At 47.2% G+C, this 26,917-nt stretch overlaps 1 protein-coding gene across 1 annotated transcript in view; it reads right to left on the reverse strand.

Annotated features, from left to right (window-relative positions):
* HDAC4 (histone deacetylase 4) overlaps nucleotides 1–26,917 on the reverse strand; it is a 178,613-nt gene that overhangs the window by 90,521 nt on the left and 61,175 nt on the right. Inside the window, exon 3 of the mRNA XM_059476527.1 lies at nucleotides 14,879–14,950. Coding sequence (XP_059332510.1) covers nucleotides 14,879–14,950 — 72 coding nt within the window. The remainder of the gene's footprint in view (nucleotides 1–14,878; nucleotides 14,951–26,917) is intronic.

Raw genomic sequence — 26,917 nt, forward strand, 5'->3', positions numbered from 1 at the left:
TCAACCCATTCAAACCCCTGGGTAGCACAGGGAAATGGCTTTTAGGGAAAGGTGTTTTTCCTAAAACATCTTTTTATTTTGACAGGACAGGCAGGGGTTGCCCTACTTGGATGCACACACCAAAACACATGCCTGGGCTAAGATTTCTCTTAAAAAACAGACATTTGCCATTTTTTTCCCCCCAAGACCCAGCAGATGAACTGAATACATGAAAACCCAGAAAGCTGCTCCCCAAATCCTAAAGGATGAGGGCAGATGTGCACTGCACTCTGTGACTGTGTTCACAGAGGGAAGAGACGAGGATCTGACTCCATGTTTCAGAAGGCTTGATTTATTATTTTATGATATATATTACATTACAACTATACTAAAATAACAGAAGAAAAGGTTTCATCAGAAGGCTAGCTAAGAATAGAATAGCAAAGAGTGATAACAAAAGCTTCTGTCTCAGAGAGTCTGAGCCAGCTGACTGTGATTGGCCATTAATTAGAAACAACTCTATGAGACCAATCACAGACCCGCCTGTTGCATTCCACAGCAGCAGATAATAAATGTTTACAATTTGTTCCTGAGGCCTCTCAGCTTCTCAGGAGGAAAAATCCTAAGGAAAGGATTTTTCATAAAGTATGTCTGCGACAGTCACACACAGGCAGCTTCGTAGAGAAATTCAAGTAACTTCAACCCATTCAGACCCCTGGGCAGCACAGGGAAATGGCACAAAAACACTTTTTTATTCTGGCAGAACAGGCAGGGATTACCCTATCAGGATGCGCACACCTGGGCTAAGATTTCTCTTAAAAAACAGAAATTTTCAATTTTTTTCCCCCCAAGACCCAGCAGCTGAAATGCACCCATGAAAATCCAGAAAGCTGCTCCCCAAATCCTAAAGGATGAGGGCAGATGTGCACTGCACTTCCCATGGCACCAGGATTCCCTCACGTCATGGATGGCTCTGCTCAGAGGGAGCTTTCCCTTGGCATTTATCCCCAAACCACTGACACCAGGTGGCCTCTCAGACATGGCACAAAACCTCAGTGCTGCTTCTGCTGAAAACCTGCCCAGCCTGTGGCATTTTCCTTCCAGGTGCTGCTCCTCAAACAGAGCCAGACCACGCAGGGATCAGCCTGAAGACGAGTTTTAACACAACAACGCACCAGGCATGGTTGTGGAGAGTTTTGGATATTTCTCACAAGGAATCTCACTGGGATTCTCCATCTCCACCCTGCTCTGCTGAGAGCCTACCTGCAGTTCCAGCTCTGGAACTGCCAGCACAAGAAGGATGTGAAGCTGCTGGAACAAGCCCAGAGGGTGCCAAAGGATGGAGCCAGGCTGGGAGAGCTGGGCATGTTCACCTGGAGAGGAGAAGGCTCCAGAGAGACCCCTGAGCCCCTTCCAGGGCTGGAGAGGGACTGGGGACAAGGCATGGAGGGACAGGACAGAGGGAATGGCTTCCCAGGGCAGGGATAGATGAAATTCCTGGCTGGGGGCAGTAAGGTCCTGGCACAGGGTGCCCAGAGCAGCTGTGGCTGCCCCTGGATCCCTGGAAGTGTCCAAGGCCAGGCTGGATGGGGCTTGGAGCAGCCTGGGACAGTAGAAGTGGGGTGGCACTCATGAGCTTTAAGGTTCTTTCCAACCCAAACTATTCTGTGATTCTCTAAATGCTGTTTTTCAGCTCAATTTGCCTTCCTAAGGAACAAACAGCTCCATGAATGAACACAGAGAGCAGCTTAATTTTGTTCCTGGGAGCTTCTAGACTGAAACCTCACACTTCTTTTATGAAAAGCTCTGAGCTGGGTGGTCTCCTGCTGAGCATGGTGAGCAGCTTCCCACACCACAACACACCTACACTGCATCTACTACAGCCCCAGCAAGAGGGGAGCGAGTCCTCCCTTGGAAATCCTGATAAATTCTGGATTATCTTGCTTAAAAATGCAACTTCAGCTGCAAAACTTGGACCTAATACAGGGTTTAGGGATTCTGGCAAATTAAATGGTGGCTGCCTCTTTCAGTGGGAGGCTACAACTCTGCTCCAGCTACGTTCAGGCACCAAACTTCCCTGCCAAGGAGTAGACTGCAGCCTGATCCTTCCACAAAAAGAAACAGGATGCTGTGAGCAGCCCGAAGGTGAGAGACATAAAATATCTGTGTAAGGATGGAGCTCCTGTATGTACCCAAAATAACAGTGAGTCACTTCTCAGAGCACTGGGAGAAGATAAAAGGCTCGGGGAAGGAGCTGAAGAGGGTTCAGGGATTCAGCTGAGCGAGGCTTGGGAGGACACCAGGGACAAAAGGCACTTGGGAAGTTGGAGAAAGAGATGAAAAGGACATCCAGGCAGCAGCTGAGGAACAGCTGCAGGAGGCAGGCTGAAGAGGAAGGCTTTTAAAAGCAAATCCGAGGAGGTTAGATTGATTCAGTGAGAGAGAGATGGCAATGGCTTATCTGCTGCCTCCCTGAAGTACTACACACCCTGGGTATTAGCAATAAATGATGGAAATGGGACATCCAGGTTTGCTTCAGCATTCCGGGCCAAAACACTATGCAAAAGAAGCTCCAAAGAATACAGATAATCACTGCCAGAACCTTCCGTAGGTAAAACTTCTGCTTGACACACAGCTAATCCCTTCTCCACTGAGCAAACCACACCTTGCATTAACTGTGTTTGATTTTCAGGGCACTTTAATGAAGCTCTGCACTCTGCAGGGTCATCCCTCAGATTTAAGAGCCCATTCCTCCAAAAGACTACAGAAACAAGTAATTCTTCCAGGGAAAGCCAGACCAGCTGAAATATTTAAATGTGATTTTTTTTTTTTTTAGGATTTCCCTTGTCTCTTTGTGATATTTTAGAATATTTAAATTTTTTGCACATCTACTTATTTATAAATGAAATTTTTATGACTTGCGCTCACCTAGATGGGATTTTTTAGAGTGATTTTTCACCGTGAGTGAAAACACTACCCAGAGCAGCTGTCCCATCCCTGGAAGTGTCCCAAGGTTGGATGGGGCTTGTCCTTGCACTAGCCCAGGTTGCTGCATCCATATTTTCTACGTGAACCCCATGCTATGCATATCCCAATGTTCCAGAAGCCCACAGGACATGGTGCCTATGAAAGCCCCTCTGCCTCCCAGCTGATTAACCCAAGGAGCCAACACAGGGAACAGCATTTCCAAAATGCCATTATTACCATTTTTTTGCATATGGAAAGGTCTTGCAAAGAGATGGATTCCTGCACACGGCTGTGTCAGACCACCCCTCTCAGCAAGGGAAATAAGGAGCCAAACTCCAAACACATTCAATCCTGCATCAGTGCTTCCAGCCCAAAATAAAGCTGCCTGCAATCACCACAGCCTAATCCTCCCCTGATTCCTCCTGTTTCCATTCCCATGTTTCCACTTCACAGCTGATTTGCCTCAAGTCTGCTTCTCCCAGGGCAGCGGCCTTGAACTGCAGAGCCCTGCCTTGGCGGGGACCGTGAGACAGCCCCAGCTCCTGGCCACGGATCCCAAGCCCTGCAGATTTCCTAAGGACCTCACTGTCCCTTCACAAGGTCCTCGAGGTCCAGAGGTGATGCTTGAAAAATAAGGGAGCTGTCAAAGCTGCAGGAGCTGGGCACTGAGGGGCTGGAGCGTGTCCATGGAAGGGAACAGAGCTGGGAAGGGAATGGAGCCCCAGGAGGGGCTGAGGGAGCTGGGAAGGGGCTCAGCCTGGAGCAAAGGAGGCTCAGGGGGCCCTTGTGGCTCTGCACAGCTCCTGACAGGAGGGGACAGCCGGGGGGGTTGGGTAGCTGACCAGGGGAGGAATCAGGAGAACTTTCTTCCCTGAAATGGTGGTCAGGCTTTGGAATGGAGCCACCACCCCTGGAAGTGTTCAAAAGCTGTGTGGATGTGGCACTTGGGAACATGATTTAGTGGTGGCAGTGCTAGGGGACCGGGTGGACTCAGAAGGTCTTTTCCAGTTTTAGTGGCTCCACCATTCTGTCCTGTGTGAGGATGGATCCATGAGACACCAACAGAAAGGAAAATAACACAGGCCACAAGACACTGAGACACTCACATCAGCAGAGGCAGTTTCAGATAATAACTCATTTTACAGGCCCAACAGAACCAGACAAACCCAAGCAAACCAAGCCCCAAGGAGGAAGAAACAAGAGGTTGAAGCTCATTACAGTCACTTTGATCACCAGTGCGTTTTTAGAGGATGCAAAATTCACTCCTGACCTTACCCAAACTTTGACTTCCCCGTACGATCATCACTCTGTCAGAAATGCCATCTCGGTATTTTTAGGTGACAGTACATTTGTTTGTACTGTACATTTCTGCTGAGAAAACTTGTTATGTTTTGTAGGTCACTTGGTTTTACCATCTGCCTTGATTTCTGCTCAAGGAAAGTGTTGTTTCTGAAATCCTGAGTGCTGCACACAAACTGGGAGACGTCGGAACCAGCAGCAGCTTGATTTTGTATCATCCCAGTGGAAACACAGTGGAAATGCTTGCTTTAAACTAATTACTTAGTTTAAAGCAAGCATCCACTTAAAAGAAAAAGGAAATATTTCTCAGGAAACAAATCAACAGCTGTGGGTTATTACTTCCTGGATAATGGGAAAAGGGTCAGCAAAAGCTTGGGGTGGTCAGTGGGAAGCCATTCCCCCTTGTCCTGTCATTCAGTGTCTTGTGAAAAATCCCTCTCCAGCTTTCCTGCAGGCTCAAAAGTTTGGAAATATTCTACAATGACCTTAACAAAAAATAAAAAAGACATGAAGCTTATTGGTAAATGAAACCTGAGGTGGGAGAGATCCTTCAGTGCAAGGCCTCTCCTCCCATCTCGGATGCCTGAAGAAGCTTTACCACACTGACAGTGACAAAGTAAAGCACTGTGACAACTAGCTGATCCTTGGGAAGGCAAACACAAAATTATTCAGTCAGGTCTTGGAATTCTGTAGCGGATTTGTCCTTGTTTTGACCATAATCTCACAAGTGATGCCAGCAGCAAACCCATCTGGCGTGTGTAAGACTAAATATCTGCTGCTCGTGGAGATCAGCCTCTCAAAATTAGCATTTCTGCCGAGATCTGATTTGCAGTGGCTTAAAGAATAAACAAGTTCAGCTTCCTGTAAAATGCTGCACTCCTTCAGACTGCTTTGCCCAGGGAGTCTGGATTTGTTGACAGGTAAAGGAGATCCTCGAGTGATGAGCTGCAAAGAATCATGGAATGGTTTGGGTTGGAAAGGAAACCTGTCCTTAATACTTGCCATACCCACCCAGAGATGCAGAGCTCAGGATTTCAGATGTAAAGCAGCATTTGGGTAGAAACCAGCATAATATTTAATTCCAAGGTGTAAACAGCACCCTGAATTATGTAACAGCTCCTCAGAAGCTGAAATTCTCATCCTGTGGGATAAAGAGTAAAGTGCATTCTAAACTGCACAAAAGCCTCATATCCACCATGCTCCAGCATTGTCTCAAACCCTAGCTACAGCTGCTTTGAAAGGACTAGAATTTGTCTTAATATTATGCTGATTTTTAAATCACCTGTAATTTGCATTTGTCTGTCACCTCATGCACCTCACTGAAAAAGTCATTTTTCTCTTGTGGGACAGAACTGTGCTGTAGCTCCTGCACCAGCACCCTGACCAGCAGCAGGAAGTTTGTTAGAACACACAGCCAAATCTCTGCATTGAAGCCCAAACGATTTCCAAATAACACTGAAGAAATAATGAAACTAAAACACAAAAGAGGAGCATACAGACAACGTGGAAAAGTATACACTGTTAAGCCTTTTGGCAGAAGTCCATGAATATTTGAGTAGATGAGTATTTACAAGCTGCAGGAACTTGGTGGGGCTCGGTGATGTACAGAGACAAGCTGCCAAGTAACTGCATTTTCTACTTTTCTGCTGCAAGGAGCCTTTTCCAACCCAGCAAACAGCAGCACCACTCCAAAGCTCCCCCTCTGTGCCCAGGAACACAATTTCTGCTGGAACTAAAGAGAAAACAGAGATTATCCAACAAATATGGGGGGTTTGGGATATGAGCAAACCCCACATTATTGAGCCTGACAGTGAAAAGCTGGCACCTGTGAGGGAGTGTTTGGGAAAGGGAGGAGGGAATGGGGTCTTGAATGACTGAAATCCCCTTCAGAGTGGATTAATGCACGTGTTCCTGTTGCATACAGGTAGAGATATAAAAGAAAGCTCTTATAAAATATGGTTTAGGCCCTGTTACTCTAGCTAAGCTAGCAGTTAGCTTGCAACTTCAATGTGAAAAATCATAAGAATGAAAGCAGTTAGCACAACAAGCTATTCTGGTAAGAAAACTGTTTGCACCTGTAACAAACAAGAAATGTGTCCCATGGGAATCAGTGAACAAAATATGGGAATTAACCAAGAATAGAGAGATTTGACAGACACACACCCTGGCCATTTACAGACCAACATACTGAGTGTCAGCGCATTGTCAGCCAGTTAGGTCTAACACAGTGCCTTCTGATATTTCCTATAAATATCAGCTTTGTGAATAAAGAATTGGCTTTCCTGCATGAAGAAAGAGAGAATGAATGAATGAAGAAAATGAGAAAGAGAATGAAGAAGCTGCTTTACTGCAGCATGTTCCCAAACCAAGTGTTCCTGGTGGCTCCCCAATGCCCGGCTGGACAGACAGAGGTGGAGCAGCTCCTCAGGGACACGCTGCACGTCTGGCTGCACAGGGAAGCAGATGAAGTTTCCTGGCTGCTCACCCCGGACACCTGATACTCGTGTCAACACAGCCAGCACCTTCCCTGTGTCACTCCAGTCCCTGATCAGCCTTGGGACACGGCCAGGTCGTGTGTCCAGAGCCCAAACAGAAGTCAAACCTTTCCCTGCCCTGCCATCCGGGAAAGGAAACTCCAGAGAATTCCAGAATTTCCTTCTCTGCAATTTTAAGGATTACTCCACGCCAGCGTGGGGTCACCAAGGTAAAGCCCCCAAGGTCCCAAAAGGGATTTTTTTTTTTTTAATATTAAACCTATTTACTAATTTTTCAGTACCAGCCTTTCCTTCTGCATTTTCCACAGTGTTATCTCCTAACCCAATAGGCTTTGAACTCCTGAGGCTTTAGAGACTCTGTTACAGGGATGGGGGAGAGGGATCTGAGTTTTGTTTAGCGCTAATTCAAGACATGATAAATCCCTGGGACAGGGATTATACAAGCATAATACAAATATATATATACATATATAAGTATATACAAATCCCTATATCAGGGATTTACATAGAACGTGAAAGGAATTTTATTTCTTCCATCTATAAAAAAGTTTGATACCTCCAAACATGGTAGGGTGTGGTTAGGGGTATTTTTTTGATAAAATTCCAGTTTTACTTTGGTAGCACAAAATTTGCTTGAAGGTCAGGCCTGGTGTTTCCCAGCAGGAAAAGCTAGCAGCTTTTCACACCCCACAGGCTATCAAAGGCAGGACAGGGAGACAAGGAGCCCTTCCCTTTGGAGCATCTGAGCTGGCTTTGAAGCCCAGAACATGATTTGTGAGGTTAAATGCACTCACACACACACACAGCTCCACTGGAGTGGCAGCCTGGACACCATGGCCTGGCTGAGGGACAGGGACAGAGCTGGGAGCTGCTCCCAGGACCCTGATCCCACTATGAAGCAGAAGGACGGGCAGGGATGGATGGGATATTGGGGAGAAAATCTTCCCTGGCAGGGTGGGGAGGGGCTGGGATGGAATTCCCAGAGCAGCTGTGGCTGCCCCAGAGCCCTGGAAGTGTCCAAGGCCTGGTTGGATTTTGGGGCTTGGAGCAGCCTGGGATAGAGGAAGGTGTCCCTGTCCATGGCAGGGGTGGGATGGGGGGAGCTTTGAGATCCCTCCCAACCCAAAGGCTCCCGGAATGCTGTGACTGCTCAGTCCTGCAGGGATCCATACACTCAGTGTGCTGCTGGATGCTGTGATTCCTGAGGCCTGCAGGGATCCATCCACTCAGTGTGCTGCTGGATGCTGTGACTCCTGAGGCCTGCAGGGATCCATACACTCAGTGTGCTGCTGGATGCTGTGACTCCTGAGGCCTGCAGGGATCCATCCACTCAGTGTGCTGCTGGATGCTGTGACTGCTCAGTCCTGCAGGGATCCATCCACTCAGTGTGCTGCTGGATGCTGTGACTCCTCAGTCCTGCTGGATGCTGTGACTCCTGAATCCTGCAGGGATCCACTCAGGGTGCTGCTGGAGCCCAGGGCTCCTCCAGCCACCTCGGTGAGGGGAACCTGCCCGAGCGCTGCAGAACAGTGTGTGAAGGGATCTCTTGCAGCACACTGGGTGAAAGGAACTCCTGCCACTCTCTGAGTTTTACCAGCAAAACTCTGCTGCTCAGCTCAGCAGAACCCCTCTGCTGCACCCGAATGCCACCCCAAGGCAGGTGCCCCGAAGTGACAGGCACAGCAGCTCCCAGAATTGCTGGGCACGGGCAGGAGCTGGCTGCCCTCCCTCTGCCCCTCAGTGCGTCACAAACACCTGCCCAAAGCTGCTGCTGAGCCCAGGGCTCCTCCCAGCCCCTCCTGCCAGCAGGGAACAAACAGAAATCCCCACTTTCCTGCTCAGAAAGGGAGGGACAGACAAACTCCCACCTGTGCCAGGCCAGGTCCGTGTCATCCCAGTCCCAGCACTCCTTGGCAAACACCTCCAACTCTGCCCCATCCATATTTCTAAAAATACACTATTCCTCTGTTTTTTGAAAAAGAATTGTAGCAATTTACTTAATCTGACGAACAATGTGCACACAGGTGGTAGGTGACTGTCCTCAGTGAAAATAAAAAGCTTCCCATATGTCACTTAAGCAGGACAACTCAGGATCTTCATTAATATCATTAGAGTGTGACTGCCTACAAGCAGGACTATAAATGGATCCAAAAAGGCAAGTTTTGACCTAAATTTCACTGGTCATTCAGTGCAACTTGGAGAAGTCCTATAGTAGCTTGGGAGTTCTTCTCCCCAGTGGGAAAGATCACTGGACTTCATCAGAAACTTTTTTCAAAAATTCAATGTACACAATTCACTGGCAAGAACTGTCAGAGCTTTAAAATGTACCCAGGAAAAGTATCATGAAAATGTGTAGTAGATTTATTCTGCATATTACAACTGCAGTTCCAAATCAGTGATTCCAAAGCCTTTCATTAGATCATAAAAAAACTTCAGGCCAGCTTATAATGAAATCTCTAATCAAATATGAATGAATCATCTGATATGACACAATTCCTTGAATGAGAAACAGATGGAAAAGTAGTGATGATTAAGTGGTTTAGATCACAAGACATTAGTTAAGCCAAAGGAGGAGATATTTAATCACAGAACCATGGAATGGTTTGGGTTGGAAGGGACCTTAAATCCCATTCAATTCCACCCCCTGCCATGGGCAGGGACACCTTCCACTATCCCAGGCTGCTCCCATTCCATCCAAGCTGGCCTTGGACACTTCCAGGGAGGAGAATCCAACAAGGAAAGGTCTCTTTAATGAACCATCAGCAATTCCCCAGGGAAGTATCTGGAGACTGCTGCTGTATTTTAGGCATCGCTGCACAAAACATTCACCTGATATTCCCTCCACTGCCTGAAGAAAAAAGCAGAGCCAAATATAGCCCTGAAAATCAATATCCACTGGGGAAGAGCCTCCAGGATCGTGATAAATGCGTGTCATGCTGGAAGAGGAATTCCTAAAATCCTGGGAGCGCAGGTGGCTGCTCTTTCCCCTCCAGCAATAAACCAGCCCAGTTAATTTTGGCAGAAAGCTCCCTGGGGAGCTCTGCAGTGCAGGGCACAGCCATGGAAAGGGCAGGCAGCAAAAGGAAAGCCAGCCCCTGGGAATAATGGGGCTGTCCATCCTCATCCTGCAGCCAGGGCTGGCACCATCTGTGTGGGGAAGCTGATGGGAAAGAGGAGCACAGCTCCACTGCAAACCCAGGATGAGCCTTACCTCCAAAAAGTGAAGGGACTTGGAATGAAATCAAAGCAAAACAACAGAGATTTCACCCCAATTACCCCTCTGAGGCTGCAAACCCAGGTAAAGCACCCAGGCTGCAAACACACACAGCCTCCAAGATCCCCTCTGAGGCATGTGGAATTTTTTTCCCCAAGGAAGGCCTCAATCCATGATCCATTTCCATGAAACATTTATCACTTTTCATTCAGCACACAGTACTGTTATTTTTAGCAAAGCCAGAGGCAATGGGAACAAATTCCTGGACAGCCATTCAAGGGAGCCCTTCCATGTCCTGCCATCTCCTCCTTCCCTAAGCTTTCTTCACAAAGTTCTAGCATTCAAAGGCTCTTCCCTTCATCACCTGCTTCTATATCAATCAAAAGCACAAAACAACCTTTCCTGTGGGTAGGGAATCGGTAAGAATTCTTATTTTTGAAAGTAACACTTGGAGAAGAGTCAGGACTAAGGGAATCCAGCGAATTCCAGAGCTGATCGCTGTGAATTAATGAACCAAGCAAGGTGAGGGCAGAAGAAAGAAAAACCAGCAAGTTGGGGCTTGCAGCAGAGCAAACTTTCCTGCCTTTCATCCAGGAAACCAGTGCTGCATTCAAGAGCTTCACATTTAAGTGCTGCTTTCAGCTGTTAAAAGAGGGATAATCATTTATAATTCATACCAGCTCTTCCAATTGATAACCATTTCCTCATGGGTAAGAAAGGAGACAGATAAATCATGACAGATAAATACGTTTTCTGAGACAAAAGACAACAAAGCAGAGATGAGGAGCTGTGGGCTCCTGCTTTTCCCAACCCACAGGGATCAGGATATTCACATTCTGGGCTCCAGCATCAGGGCAGCTCAGGACTGCCCATCCCTGGAAGTTCCCAAGGCCAGGTTGGACAGGGCTAGGAGCAACCTGGGATAGTGGAAGATGTCCTTGCCCATGGGACAAGATGGGTTTTAAGGTGCTTTCCAACCCAAACAAGTCTGTGATTCTCTGACTGCCAGCTTGGCTAGAAGAGGGGTTTAATTCCACGCAGAACACGGATGCTGAAGCTGAGACAGAGGCGGCCAAAAACCTCATCCCTCTTCCATACAGCCCCGCACATGCACAAAGTGCTAAAGCAGAGTTAGAAGGACATTAAATTATCCCATGGCCAACAGAACAGGAGTCTGGAGACAGCATTAATCCAGAAAAGAGGTTCTGAAGCTTGAACTTCCCTGCTCCTCTGCTCTAGATGTGGCAGCTCCCTCCCCTCTCCTGCACAAATCACCCCAAATTTACTGACTGCAAAGGGCTTCTCAGAGCAGCACAACAATCCAGCAAATCCTCTGTGGAAATGGGGGAGCTGGCTGAAGGGCTGTCAGGGCTCTCCTTGCTGGGGAATGGCTCTGGAGCTTTCCTCCAGCAGGTGAAACACTCCTGTGATTGTCACTGCACGGGCCATGGTTTGCCCATTTAGCTCAGGGCAGGAAATTAAAGACAAATACTAATAAATCATAAGTACTGCAGGAAATAGAACCTTGAGCTGATTTTAAGTCTTTAAGCTGCAGTTTCTGTGCTACCTTGGAATCATGGAATGGTCTGGGTGGGAAGGGACTCAAAGCCACCCCCAGCCATGGGCAGGGACACCTCCCACTGTCCCAGGCTGCTCCCAGCCTGGCCTTGGACACTTCCAGGGGTCCATATTATAGATCAGGATATTTTTAAGACTAAAGGAAAGCCTTTCTGAGGAGTACCTACTTCTGGGGCACTACAAAACCTCACATTATTCCCTCACAGACAGAGATTAATCTCTGACTGCAAAACCAAGGGACAATATTAGTCCAGAGGCTCATACAAACCACTTATTCCTGCATACATCAACATTATTATTTTTGTGAATGACTGTGGAAGTGAGAGTGAATAAGTAGATCTGACATGGAGAAAAAGCAGCAGGGAGCTGAAATCTCCCACTTAATGCTCTGTGTTGGAAGGGACCTCATCCCTTTCCAGCTCCTTTCCAAAGGCAGGGACACCTCCCACTCTCCCAGGGTGCTCCAAGCCCTGTCCAGCCTGGCATTGGACACTTCCAGGGATCCAGGGGCTGCCACAGCTTCCCTGGGAAATCTGTACCAGGGCCTCACCAGGCTCTGATTATTTAAGAGAGAATTAAGGGAAGCAAGGTTGCTCAATAAAGTTAATTTATTCCTTTTCCTGCCCCGGGCCAAAGGCTCAGTGATCCTCAGGAGTCTGAGGCAGAGCTCTCCCAGGATGATTTTTGCACTCCAGAGCAGAGGGTAGGCTGGGGGGGCTTGGTCTCCTTGCACCTCTGTGAGCACCTCAGAAATTCAGAGCACCAATTACAGGTGATATGTCTGTGAAAAGAGAAAATGCTTCCCTTCCTCCAATTACTCCTTCATTTATACAGAAAAGAAGACAGAAGTAATGTTCACTGCTGATGACTGAACTCAGTTCTATTCAAGCAAATTCACTCCTAAAACCCATTTCATAAAATTGCTGTAAACATTTCTTGGTTTGGAGTTGAAATGCTCGGCACTTCAGGGAGGATTTTTAGAACTTTCTCACCATTTCACATCAGAGAAAAACAACTAACAAGGGTCAAACCTCTCCTTCACTTGGTTCGTGGTGAAGAGAAAAACATTTTGGTTTCCTACGAGCACACCGCAGTGATTTTATCTGAAATAGAAACCCAGCATAAAAGCTCATCGACCACTCAAGTTTATTCAACCTTACCCTGACCAGGGCAGGAGAATGTTTTAAACAAAATATCCCAAGACACAATCAAGCAGTTTTATTTTCCCTTCTGCTGTTTTTTAACACCATTATTTCAGTCGTGCCTGAGCCTTGGAACACCACCCGGCAATCCCACACACAACTTGTTTTTCCAGAGCAATGCTTGGTGCTACTTCTCCTTTCTTCCCTCAGAAAGATCTGCACAGCAAACTCCTGAAGGCAAGAATGATATAAGCCAGGCATGGCAATCCCAGAATGGGCTCAGGGATCTTCAAGGTCATTCCATTCCACCCCTGCCATGGGCAGGGACATCTCCCATTATCCCAGGCTGCTCCAAGCCCCAGTGTCCAGCCTAGCCTTGGACATTTCCAGGGATCCAGGGGCAGCCTCAGCTGCTCTGGGAATTTCATCCCAGTCCTTCCCAGGGAACAATACCCAATTCCCAATCTCCCATCCATCCCTGCCCTCTGGCAGTGGGAGCCATTCCCTGTGTCCTGTCCCTCCATCCCTTGTCCCCAGTCCCTCTCCAGCTCTCCTGGAGCCTCTTCAGGGACTCTGAGCTCTCCCTGGAGCCTTCTCCTCCCCAGGTGAGCCCCCCCAGCTCTCCCAGCCTGAATTCCATTCCCACAGCTCAGTTACTGGAGAACCATTTGCCAAAGAGGCACTGCCCATCTCTCATCCCACCCACTCCACACCAGCACAGCTCCCCAGGGATCTCTGCCTCAGTGTTCTCCCAAAAGCACAGAGGTGAGTTATGGAAAACACTCAAAATGGAGTCCAAACAGCAAGAACTCCCTAAATCCTGCTTGGCTCCATCAAACAGCCTCATTCCACCTGGGGAAAAGCAGCCAGGACAGCCTCTCCCAGCAAGTTCCCCAAGCCCTTAACCAGCACCAGTCTTTGGCCTGAAACACCCCCAAAGGAAACATTAAACTTAACCAGCAAACAAAATCACCCCCAAAATAAAGGGATAGAAGATTCAAACCCATCCCCTCCACAATGCTGGCCATGATCCACAGAGCCACAAAACCCAGCCTGGCTCACCACTGAGGTGCACAGTAAAACCTGTCCAGCACAGTGACTTGAAAATGAGAATCCCTCTGAGGGTTAGGGAAATAGAACCTCCCTTACCTGACAGACACGTTTGGGAGCACACAGAGGGGAGAGGGATTTCTCAGCATCCAAAGCCAAACGCCCGTGCCTGGTAAACAACCATCTCTTCCTTTTTTCCCCCCAATGCAACAACTCTACCTCCTTGAAGGTTTCCGTCTCCAAACAGGCATTCAAGTCCACAAAAATCTAGGTTAGGTCACAGCCCACTTTTGTTCTCCCCCTCCCAGTGTACTAAAGTTGTTTTGAATAAACTTCGTTTACATCTTTCCAACTGGCACTACCAGAAGTGCTCAGATCTTCTGCAGGATCTCATCCTTAATAGAAAAGGGCCTGAGGGCATTTTGGAAGGCAGAAGAGAAGGGAAAGTTGGGGGTTTGGAAGATCTGAGCTGCTCCCTGCAAGAGTAGATAATGTTTGCTATATCCTCTCACCCCTGGTAAAAATATCTGCTTGTACCAGGGAGAGAGAGAAGGGGGAAACAGAAAAGCCAGCAGCAGATTGTTTCCCCTCAGAATTCCACGTACTAGGAGCAGAACTTTGCTTTCCATCACTTGTAGAGCTGCAGCCCTGAGCTCCAAGAGCTCTCCCAGCTGGGCAGGGAGCAGGCAGGATGAGGAGCAGGAGGACAAGCCCCAGGAGAGGCCGTGGCAGGATCATTGGGAGAGGCAGAACAGCAAACAGCCCAGAGCCCAGCGTGACACGCTTTGATCAGCCCGGCCTTGGCTCCCTGCTCCTTCTCCCTAATGAGAGCACCAGCTCCAAAAGCTCCTTCTGGGCTGGGAAGGGACTCCTTCAGATGCTGCTTTGTTCTCCTCTCCCTTCTAAGGCAAACCAAGCATCTCCCACCAGGCTGGGCTCCCCTCAGCCCCCTGCAAGACTCCCAGGGCTGCTGTGCTCCCTTCCCAAATCCCACTCTCCCAGCCTGGGAAAGCAGAGGTGTGCAAGTCCTAACAGACTGTGTTCCAGCACTCTGCATTTGCATTCTGCTCTCCTACTCACAAGGCAGAGCTGCAGAGCCTTTTCCTGCACCCCCCAGAACAGGAATGAGCTTGAATAGGAGGTTTTTTCCTTACCAGAGCTGGGCATGTGGTTCACTCGAGGTGGATTCAACAGCTCCACTGGCTGGTCTCTGCCAGAAAGCCCATCTGGAAAGAGGAGGGAAAAAGAAAATAAAATCACATCAACACTTTGGGTAGCTGAGCTATTTTTAGCCATTCCAAGCAGAAAAAAAAATTTTAAAAAATCAGCAACCAATTATCGATGCAGAGCAGAAACACAAGGAATCAATGGAAATGAGAACATTCCCAGCAGAAAATAAAGAAGACTCTATCCCAAATTGCACTCAGGGCTTCCTGGTCTTTAAGTCCACAAGTGGTGCTGATCCCAGGCTGAGAAAATAGGCATGTCAGCTCCCAGACCTTGCCAGAGAGAACTGTGCCTCCTTCCTTGCTGGGGGAGCTGAGCTAAGACACACGCAGCCCCACGTAGCAAAGTTGAGGAATGGCTGGAATATGCCAGGGAGATGTTAAGGAAAACTGACAAATCACTGCAGGAGATTAAAATGCAGAGACATGCATAACAAGCCCCATTTTGCATAAGTTTAGATTTCAGAAAGGCATTAAAAACATACTTTGTAAATGAGATGCACAAATCCATCTTGCTGAAGCAGTTCCCTATTTAAAATATTTCCAAGATTGTATCTTGCATCCAGGTAGAGTTAAACAGAACAACCAGTGTTGGAGACTGCCACACCTGAGTTTCTAGTCACCCATTCCCCTCCCAGAAAAGCCAAAGCAAAAAATGCTAAATTATGTTTTCAGTGTAATTACGAACCCTGGGACACAGAAAATTTATCTCAAACCTATTTGTTCCACCTTTGCCAGCCTGTCTCACTTTTCCCCTCCAACCCCTTTCTGTGCTGCAGCTCTGATAGGATCAAGCCAAACCCTGTCTGGAGACATCAAAGAAGCCACCCCATCTCTCTCAGGCAAAGGACAGCGTTACAAAAATGTTAATATTTGTTTTCTTCTCCCTGCTTTCTCTGATTTTCTGGGGACTTCTCCATGTCTTGCCTGGGTTCACCTCCAATGACCATACCCAGACAGAAGGGGAAGAGCAAAACATCACTATTTAAAATATAATCAAGCCATCAGGCACTCCAGGGTCAGTGGAGAGCACAGCCCAGGAAAATTCCCAGTTTTCCTGGGGAGCAGGGCATTCTCAGCTTCTCTGCTGGGCAGTTTCAGATAAAGATGTTCCTTCACAGGAGAAGAACCCATGGAGACAAAACAGAGCCATGTAGCAGCAGCCAGGTTCTCTGTGAAACAAATCCAGGTCAATTTGGGGAATTTTTAAGACTTGTTTAATGGTAAGAAATAAAGTACATTCTTTTTTACACTCATTAAAAAAACTCCCATGCCCATAAACCAATCTTTGTTTCAAAATGAGGATTAGATTAATCACAGCAGAACATTCAGGAACATCTTTTAAAGCACTGACAGCTAAAACACTTGAAGCAAAACCAAGCTATCCAAGACCAAGGTTCTTGGTCTTTGCTGTGCAAATAACACTCCATAAAATAAAATGAAATTAAATGAAATAAAATAAAATGAAATAAAATAAAATAAAATAAAGTAAAATAAAATGAAATAAAATGAAATAAAATAAAATAAAATAAAATAAAATAAAATAAAATAAAATAAAATAAAATAAAATAAAATAAAATAAAATAAAATAAAATAAAAATAAAGTAAAATGAAATTAAATGAAATTAAAAAAAAAATAAATAAAATAAAATAAAAATAAAGCTCTAAATCTCTGGAGTCCTGCCTCAGCACAAGGATGTGGAGCTGCTGGAGCACTTGCAGTCAGGGTTTTGACTCTCCTCACAAGTCAAAAGCCCTGGTTTGAGTACTGAGACAGCCCAGACAAGCTACAAAATATTCCCCAGCTCTCTGCTGGCCAAATTGGTGCTGAGCTACTAAACAGATTTGGCAAGGAACCATCCTCTCCAATTGGTTCTCTGTGAATCATTCTGATGATTTCCCCAAAACTCTGCCACAAAGTGCTCTGTCCACGGAGCCTGGAGGGAAGCAGACACCAGCCTGGCTGATTCATGGCTCGAGTCAGGGAACATTTTGTGTAGCTTCGTTTCCAGATGGGCATTTCTAGTCATTAATTAACAAGATGAAGCCATAATTCATTGATGGAAACTTGAACACTTTGGTTTTTATCTTAATCTGTTCCAAAGAGTTAAGTTATTCAGAGAATATAGCCAGGACAGGTTTGGAAGTAGTTGAGTTTGCAGGTTTGAAAGAAGTTGAAAATAGCAAAACAAAGAGAAAATATTTATAAGTTCAGTCCAGAATAAAGCAGAAACATGACAGATAAGAACCCTCAGAAAAGATGAAGCAGCAGAACCAGAGAATTGTCAAGATTGGAAAAGACCTCTGAGATCATCCAGGGCAAAACCAAACCAGATGAAGACTGGGAAATGCAACTTCTCCACTTAAAAAAGACAAGAAATGAAGAGAAATGGAAGGCTGAAACATTCAGTGAGGTCTTAGAGAAAACTGCAAGCAGCCTGACTATAATTAACTCTGATGAGCTTTAAAATGCAGGGCAGAACTGGGAACGAAGAGGTTATTTAAATAGTTTTCCATTTATTCAGATCTTTCAACCTGATGCAAATCATCCTGGCCTACCTGAATTCCTGGAGCATAGCAATGAGCAACTAAAAATTATCTTTAAAGGACAACCAGAGTAGAGGAAAAGTTTTACAGAGGTGTAGAAGTAAAACTTTAGGAGAGACAGGGAGAAAGGCTGGAGCAAGAGGCAGAGAAAATCAGCATTACTGACTCAGATTTGTCCCTTTGAAATGCAGAATTAAAACTAAAAAAAAAAAGATGGGGGATGCAGTGACAAAGGAGTAAAACCTCCCTGCTGTGATAATGACAGAAAAAAGTGCAACTACAAATGGGAAACACCTGGCCAAGCAAGGAAAAGACAAAGGATTTTCCAAAACCAAGCACTCTGCATTCAGTGAGGATGCAGAGGATCCCAGTTTCCTCCTGGATGTGCCACCAGGGGCACGGGCAAGGTGACATGGCAGCCTCGGTGGCCACAGCTTTAGCTTCAACACCTGAACATGAAAGGTTCAAGGGGAAACCTCAGAGAGAAAATTTTTAAAAATGAGACAGAGGGGCTGCAGAACTTATCTTTGCCAGCATCAGCCTGTTCTCCACGGAGGGAAGACAACAGAGTGGCCCAGAGATTTTCCTCAGGATGAGCAGTTTTCTGTGAGTTTGAGACCACTCGACCAACTTCTGTTTCCTTTGCTTATAAATATTCTGGACAGCACCGCACTGCACAGCAGCAACCAGGGGCTCCTGAGCAGGCAGGGAATTTCCTCAGAGGGTGGGCAGGCCCTGGCACAGGGTGCCCAGAGCAGCTGTGGCTGCCCTGGATCCCTGGCAGTGCCCAAGCCAGGCTGGATGGGGCTTGGAGCCACCTGGGACGGCGGCAGGGAGCGGAACAGGGTGAGCGTTGAGGTCCCAAATCATTGTGGGATTCTACAAGCCAGCACAAGCCTCGTCCCTTTGCATCAGGCTGCAGCACACAGGAGCTCCTGGCTGGTCCTGGCAGTGCCCAGCAGCTCTGTGCTGTCTCCATTACACGTGTCAGCCCACAGCAATTCCATGAATCTCCTGCAGGCACAGGGACGTGGGGTTTCTTTCCCCCCTGCTCTCAGTACCCACAGTACACCAGGCTATAAAAAGCAGCCTGCATGTTGTACCCGAGCTGGGCTGGGGGGAAGGACAATGTGCAAACAGGATTTCTCTGCTTTACTTCCTGGCAGGATCTGGGGAGGGTCCGTGGGTGGCTCTGCTCGAGCGTTTGGCTGAATTTAAAAACCAGATCATGCGCTGCCCTTGGAGCCTTGGGATGCCAGGCAGCTAAAACAGGCTGGCTGAGGAATACAAAATCTCCACCCCTGACCGTTCAGCACAGGCCACTGCAACACCCTGACTTGCATATCAAATGTGTGTGACAAGTTACAATATTAGTAATGAGAACACTAATTATCATGGATGCGTTATTTATTTGTCTGCTCACTCAAAATTTACAGAGGGGGGGAAAAAAAATCTTTCAACATTTACAAGAAAGCAATTAGGACAGCAAATGGATTATTTCTCTTTAAACCTATGAGAAAATGCTCAGTGCATATTTCCTCTCTAATTTGTCTGCACTCAAGGATCTATTTTTGGAAGTCTCCCTAGACTGTATTGTAGCACCACATGTACTGTAATGGCATTTTAATTAGCCCAGAGAGCTGGAAGATGCACTCTGCATCCGAAAGAGAGGCAGCCTAACAAAATGAGAGCATCCTTCTCTTCCCTTCTCGGAGATTTACAGCAGCTCTCAGGCCGAAATACCAATTATGGCTTCAGCTGGAACCGACTGCAAGCACTGTAAAAACCCAGCCCCTGGAACTCCAAACAGCAAAGCCAGCCTTGAAGCACTATTTACTCCTGCTTTACAGGGGGATGGTGAAATCAAAACCACTGCAGCCACACAGGGGCAGAACGGGGGACAGGAGGAGGGGAGACAAGTGAAAAAGGGACGGATTTGTGTGAGTTATCAAAACACCCATTTGGATGGAAATTAATCCAATCCCGTTCATATAGGGTAATTCTTTAATTATTAGGATTACTATTGAAGTGAGCCACCTTGCCTTGCCAGCGGGTGACATCACAATACATGTACATATACAATATATGTATCACCATCACCAGGATGGGCTGGTGTATGTACATATATTTTTAATTTGCCTTCATTCTGACTCCTTGCTTTGGATGCAGTAGGAAGTAGGTCAGGCTGGTGGCTTCCTCAGTTCTGGAAGAGGCTGGTACATATGGAATAGCAAGTCTCCCTCATGCCCTTGACAATCCTGACTGCTCCAGAGACATTCCAGAGTCCAGAGGTCAGTGGAGGAGTTCCACCAAAGCCAGGAGCCCACCCCAGCACCCAGCACCTTGCCAGAGAGAACCAGGATGGGGTTCAAGCTTCCTTTTCCGTTAGAATGCACACAAATACCTCACAAGGACCTGAAGATACCCAGGCCCATCATTTACTGCTCTCTTACCCTGGACCTTGCAAAAATAAATCCAGCAGGTCACAGTTTGGTTAGCATCAACATAAAAGCATAAAAGGAAAAATAAAAAAGTTCAAGGCCAGGCTGGACGGAGCTCTGAGCAACCTGATCCAGTGAGTGGCACCCTGGCCATGGCAGAGGAACTGCATGGTCTTGAAGGTCCCTTCCAACCCAAACCCTCCTGGGACTCTAATGCTCAGCAGCTGTTAACACAAAAAGCAACATTTAATTTATTACTAGGAAGTTATCCTAGAAGCCAAAATACCTAAGAAGCGTTTAAACAGGAAGCTGTGGTCCTCAAGGCGTTGACAGACTGATATCCAAATGACAAGACACCACTTCTCAAATGCTAAACCCTGGAAGCATTGTGTTCCACTTCCTATGCCATTATTTTCCTTAATTCTTTGCAGTGGGAGGATAAAGCAACTCCTCCTAAACATGACAATCTTCAGCCTCCTCAGCAGACTCCGATGACTTCATCCACACAAAACTGAAGAGATGTGTCACTTTGGAAATGCAGGGGAATCAAATAATCCTTGACATGCAAATGCAAGTGAGCAGAGGCTCGGAGTAACCCATGAAAGAGGTTAAGGCTCCCTGGCATCATTACAGCAGGAAGCAGGAGCTGCCCATTCCAGATTTGCTTCTCTTCCCCTTGGGCAAGGAAAGCCAGAAACCCCCCCCCCCCCCCCCCCCGCCCAGTGCCCCCCAACAAAGAATGCAGGGAAGAAAAAACAAAACACCTTAAAGGAAGAGAATGTATGCAACATTTTTTTTGTGCCTATTTTTTCTTCCAAGTGAAAAAAAAAAAAACAACATGTATTTAATGCTGGTTTGCATTCCATTTCACCATAGCTGGTTTCGAAATCAGCTCGTTTGGCCCATAGGAAGTAACTACAGAAAGCCAGGTAAAATTAGCCTCCTCCTATCCACTGCCATAAAACTCCCTCCAATCCCACTACTATCCATAACCTCACCCTCATTAAACCCTACACTCCTAACTATCCTGGCTATCCCTCAGCAGCCCTGGGAGGACGGACAGGACTCAACCAAACACAAATCTGAAAAATCCCAGCTTTTTCTTCCACACCCCTAAAGGTAACAACACCCAGAGATCAATCGTGGCACGCTGGGCCCCGAGGATGGCTCAGGAGGGAGGGGAACCCAGGGAATGCCCCCACGCACCTGGCACACCGCGGGGTCCGGCAGCGCTGCGGGGGCAGCGCAGAGTCCTGACCATTCCCGAGGGACAGAGCCGCACTCAGCCCTGCCCGCTCCGCTCCAGCCCTGCCGGCTCCGCCGGGCCAGCCCCAGCCCGAGCTCTGCTTTCCCGGGCAGGCACCGCCCCCGGTGCCGTTCCCAGGCATGCATGGGGCTGTGTCCCGGAGCCAGCTCTGTTTCGGGCTCTCTCCTGTGCACGGTGACAGCTCCCCCTGCCCAGCGCAGGGCAAAGCCCGACACACAGCTCGCTGCGGGACTCCACGCGGCATCTGCAGGATGTCACATCAGTGCCAGGTAAGGTGCTCCCTGCAGGATCAGCACCTCACATCCCCCCTATCCCAGCCTTGTCCCATAGAGAGCCACCAAGATCACACCAGGCAGCAGGAAAAACATCCTCATCTATCTGTTCCTGATAACATCCCCATCTACCTGTTCCTGAGCACAAGGGCTGGAGCCCCTCTGTTCTGGAGCCAGGCTGGGAGAGATGAGGAAGAGAAGACTCCAGGGAGAGCTCAAAGACACTTCCAGGGCCTAAAGGGGCTCCAGGAGAGCTGGAGAGGGACTGGGACAAGGGATGGAGGGACAGGACACAGGGAATGGCTCCCACTGCCAGAGGGCAGGGATGGAGGGGATATTGGGAATTAGGAATTGTTCCCTGGCAGGGTGGACAGGCCCTGGCACAGGGTGCCCCACCCTGTATCGCTGGCAATGCCCAAGGCCAGGCTGGACACTGGGGCTTGGAGCAGCCTGGGATAGTGGAAGGTGTCCCTGCCCATGGCAGGGGGTGGCACTAGATGAGCTTTAAGGTCCCTTCCCACCCACACCCCTCTGGATTCTGTGATTCCATAACACCTGCCAGCTTAGATTGTCTCTATATATCATCTTCATGTCAATTATGTACAGATTTCTAAAATTTGGACTTCAGATATTTTTAAAACCCAGATTAAAAAAAACAGACTCCCATTTCAAAGCATCTAAAAGTAGATTCCACTTTCACAGACTTGGTGGAACAGCAATTTTCCCACTTGCAATGAAGGAGCCCAGACTCCGCTGTTCATGACTATAAATATATTCATAGATATTTTCCCTGGCACAAAGCACTTCAATTTTAAAGGCAAGAGATTCATCAACTCTTCTGGAGAGCTTCATCCTTTTGCTGCTTTGATTCTGTCAGTGAGCACACGCTCCTGGCAGGAGTGGAGGAGGGCACAATCTGCCACCATCTGCACGGTGCAATCCATCTGAAAAGGTGACTGTCCTCAAGAAATTAGCATAGTCCAAGCATTTAACTTCACTCTGGAATATTATGTTCAACCAACAGGCTCTTTCCAGAGCCATTCTGCAAAATGTTCCTGCTCCCTGTGTGCTGCTGGGGATCTTTTGGTTTTAACTTGTAATGCAGCCTTTTAACAAAAGTGGATAAAATTTCCCATCCTTCTTGGGAGGCGAGCAGGATGAAGGCAGGATTCCACCCTCCCGGTTAAATGTTTCTCCAGGAGATCAGCACTATCAAAGTGAGGCGTTTAATCTGCTGAGACAGGTCCTGTGAACTTGAGCACAGTGAAAAAAGCCAGCTCCCCAGGACTCCCTCAGCATTCAGCGGGAGAGGTGCTGCTGGCACCCGGCCACTCCCCAATCACCCGCTATTCAGCACACACACACACACACATCCCCGCTGGAGAGCCACAAACCCACAGGCAGAATGCCCCTCTGATCCAAATGCTCCAGCAGGTTTTTCACAACTGATTGCTGATACAAGAATGAAGCAAAGGAGAGGGAGGGGGAGGGTGGGAAAAACACCTTGAAATTATCTGCAATTGTCAGCAGTGGGAGAGAGGCGAAGCACATTTTCAAGGCAGGAGAGAAGGTTCAGTAGCCTGCTTAATTTTCCCTTCTCTCTGGATGAATAAACTGTCAGGAAGAAATCCAGCTGAAAGATAGCCTGGCTCTTCCACAGCTTCAAATGAGGCTCCAGCTCCTGCCCACACGCTCACAGGACATGATGTTCAAGCTAATGAGATGCCATGGGAAGAAAAGGCTTCCCTCCTTCCAGAAGGGAACAAGCTGTATGTGATGGGAAGCACAGAGCATGGATTGCCTTTCAGCCCCATGCCTGGCTAGCACATGAGCTAAATAAGGCTGTTCCACACAAGTGATGGTTCTGGGGAGGCTTAGGATGGATCTCAGGAAAAGGTTCTTCCCCCAGAAGGTGCTGGCACTGCCCAGGCTCCCCAGGGAATGGGCACAGCTCCAGGCTGCCAGAGCTCCCGGAGGGTTTGAACACCATTCCCAGGGATGCACAGGGTGGGATTGCTGGTGTCTGTGGGGTTGGGCTTTGTGATTCTTGTGGGTCCCTTTCAGCTCTAGGGATTCTGTGATTCCATGAACTATTTCAAATGTAGGTTCTGATCCTTTCCAGTGCAGAAAAGGGACTTGAGGACACTTATTAAACAATTCTGCTAACCCAGGAAAAACTCCTGGATGCAGTAGAGACTGCAGGGAGAACTGAGGCAAAGGAAACTGAGGCTTGGAGCCCTCCCTGGACACTGCTGGCAACGGGAACCATGCAGGATTTCAGGACTAAGCAGATGCCTTCTGGCCTTGGGAGCTGCCTGAGCACGTCGCAGAATTGGAAAGGGCAGAGGGGAAAAAAGGGGGGATATTTCACTGAGGAAAATAAATCTGGAGACATGGAAACAGGATGGTCAGCAAACAGATCAGAGACCTTGGGTTTGATGGAGCAGTGGCTGTTAGGCTCCAAAGGCTTTCAGCCCCAACCCTTCCCAGTGCTCCATCACCCTTTCTGCTACACCCACCATCTTTCACGATGGAAAACTCATCTTCACATACAATATCACATCCAAGCCTGTAACAGCAGAACATCTGTGGCTCAGCAGAGAAAAATCCTTTTGGTCCAACCTTTTAAGGATCACAGACCAGCTGACCGTGTCACCATCATATTTTCTGAAAAATCCTCTCCTCTTTGCCCAGGATTCTTCCCCTGGGAAGCTGAGAGGCCTCACAGAAAAAGGAAAACAATAATATGTAATTTGCTTCTCCTGTGTTTTGCTGCTTTGGAATGTGGTTTGGACATTGTTTATCCAACAGGCAGGATTGTTTCATGTGATTTGTTTTAATGTAATGACCAATCACAGTCAGGCTGTGTCAGACTCTGGAGAGAGTCTTGAGATTCATTATCATTCTTTGTAGCCTTCTCTAAGTATCCTTTCTCTATTCTTTGGTATAGTTTCAGTATAGCATCCTTTAATATAATATCATAAAACAATAAATTAGCTTTCTAAGAATACAGAGTCAAATTCATTCCTTCCTACCACAGGGGACCCCAGAAAATACCACATGACCATGCTTATGAGCAGCCTGAACTGCAAATCACCCCACGCCTGCTGGAGACAACAATGTCATGTTTGAATGCCACTCTCAGTCTCAAAAAGGGAGGAGGACAAGTTTTCTCCTTGCTTTGCTCAGATTTCAAGCAGGTGCACATAAAAATTGAGTAAGTTTGAGCACAAAGTTTGGACCAAAAGCTACTGGTGCCCAGAAATCAAAATCCTGTCCCAACATGCTAATTCAGGGTGCTCAAAACAAAACTGGAGATAGTGCTTGGTCAAAATCAAAATCATCAAGGAAGTACACAAACGGCAATTAAACTGATCATGCAATTAAAACCAGTCATCTCTAAAGCAACCATAATCCAAACTTCACCATTGGCTCTTCACCCTCAAAAGAAACAAACCCCTCAAAAGTTCCAAGCACCAAGGGTGACTTTTAACTAAAGATAAGAACGTGGAGTCATTCATCAAAAGGACTGTTTTACTGTAAAATACACAAACTAAGCATTTCTGTGGGAATTACTGCCCTTAAACTAGAGCCATGAAGAAGCTGGACACTTTCAACAGAGAACTCTGGATGGAGACCACCAAATCCCAACCCAGAGGACAGCTCCCAGCACCCACCCTCAGCACCTCCTTTGATGATGATGGAAAGCAGCAGAAAGCTCCAAGAGAGGAAACTCTCACCACTGCCACCAGAAAGGCACAATCCCCAACTCCCTCACGCTCAAAAATTCCCTTTATTCTGGTTCTATTGCACATAAGGGGTTCACAGCAGCTGAAATGCTCCTGCAATGCATAATGGGCTTGCCTTACCACAATGGATCATTATTCCATGGCGATCTAATCTAGTAATAGTAGATAATTCCAGTAATATGGATTTGCTTTAGTAAAAGCATTTTAAATTGCATTAAACACAGTAACACGAGAACGGCACATTTTGAAAATGGATATTTCTAATTCCTGGTGTGTAGATGAGCAACTCCTGCTTCCAAGCCAAGGAGAAGCAAGTGTGTCTTAACACAAGGCCAACCCAAAATCATGGAATTGCAGAAAAGGTTGGAAAGACCCTCCACGATCATTGAGTCCAACCATCTCTGAGTGCAGCCTCAACGCTGGACTTGGTGTTCAAAATAATGTGACAAAGAGGAGAAAACAAACTAAAAAGCATTTTAATGAGCATTGTTGTCTGTTCCTTTAGGGCACAGAAATTTTAGCCCCAATGTGCAGCCTTCACAGGGGGCTGAACAGCACCAAACCTCCTCATGGGCTGCACTTCCGTAAGTGGATTGCTCCAGGTCTGTCTGGAGACAGCCTTCACAGGGAATCGGGAATCTCAGGAGCTGCAACACCCAGGGGACCTCTGAGTCCCTGAGGATCCCTCTGAGTGAACAATCAGCATGATGAAATACTTTTTGTGTGTTACCAAAGGAAATTGGTGTTCTAAAGAGCACTCAGCAGAGGTCTCCAGATGTAATTGTGAGTAGGTGGTTTGGGCTGGGAGGGACATGAAAGCTCATCGAGTTCCAAACTCCCTGCCATGGGCAGGGACACCTTCCACTAGCCCACATTGCTCCAGTTCAAATTTGAACTCATTTCTGTGTCATTATGTTGGGTTTTGCTTCATCACTGCAAGTAGAAAAGTGTAAATTAAGATACTTGGGTTTACTACTTCAGTTACTCCTTAAGGCACCATTTACTCAGAAGCAGTCAGGCAAAAAAGGGATGATTTTGGGTTTTGTTTTCAGGGCTTTTTTTCTTAATCTGCAGTTATTTATCTCCCATTTCTCGCCTTAAAGCCATGCCTTCCATAGCCCTCTGTGTGCCCCAACCAAAATTCAGCTGGCACCTCCCAGAAATCCATCAGAATTCCTTTAGAGTTTCTGCAGCCAAGAGGTCCCTGCTTATCATGGGAGGGGAAAAACGTTGAAAATATGATCAGCAAATAGGGAAGTGGGCTCCACATAATAAACCCAAATGTGCTGGACCTGGAGAAAAGGAGGCTCAGTTTTCTCATTCCCTAGAACCAGTGCACATTGTGAGCCTGAACATATTATCCTATCTGGATGTTTAAAATAAGAAACCACAGTGACTACAAAGTTGCTAAACAGCAAATACCTCCATTAGTTTTGACTGCATCCTTCAGTGTTTTACACCAACAGCTACGTCTGGGTTGCCTTCCTCCAGCCACTGATGGAGAATCCATCCCCTGCCTTTTGCTGGCTGGAGGCACTGCCGTGCTGACATTGCCATCAAGCCAGCAGTGCCAATCAATGGCCTCCCCAAAAAAATCAATCCTGGCCCACATTTCAATCCCCAGCCAGCAGGAATCGTTCATCCTTTGTGCAGCACGAGCAAAGGAGCAGCTGAAAACACTTGACATTTGT

Source organism: Ammospiza nelsoni, chromosome 7 (genome assembly GCF_027579445.1).
Source record: "Ammospiza nelsoni isolate bAmmNel1 chromosome 7, bAmmNel1.pri, whole genome shotgun sequence".
NCBI classification, from domain to species: domain Eukaryota; kingdom Metazoa; phylum Chordata; class Aves; order Passeriformes; family Passerellidae; genus Ammospiza; species Ammospiza nelsoni.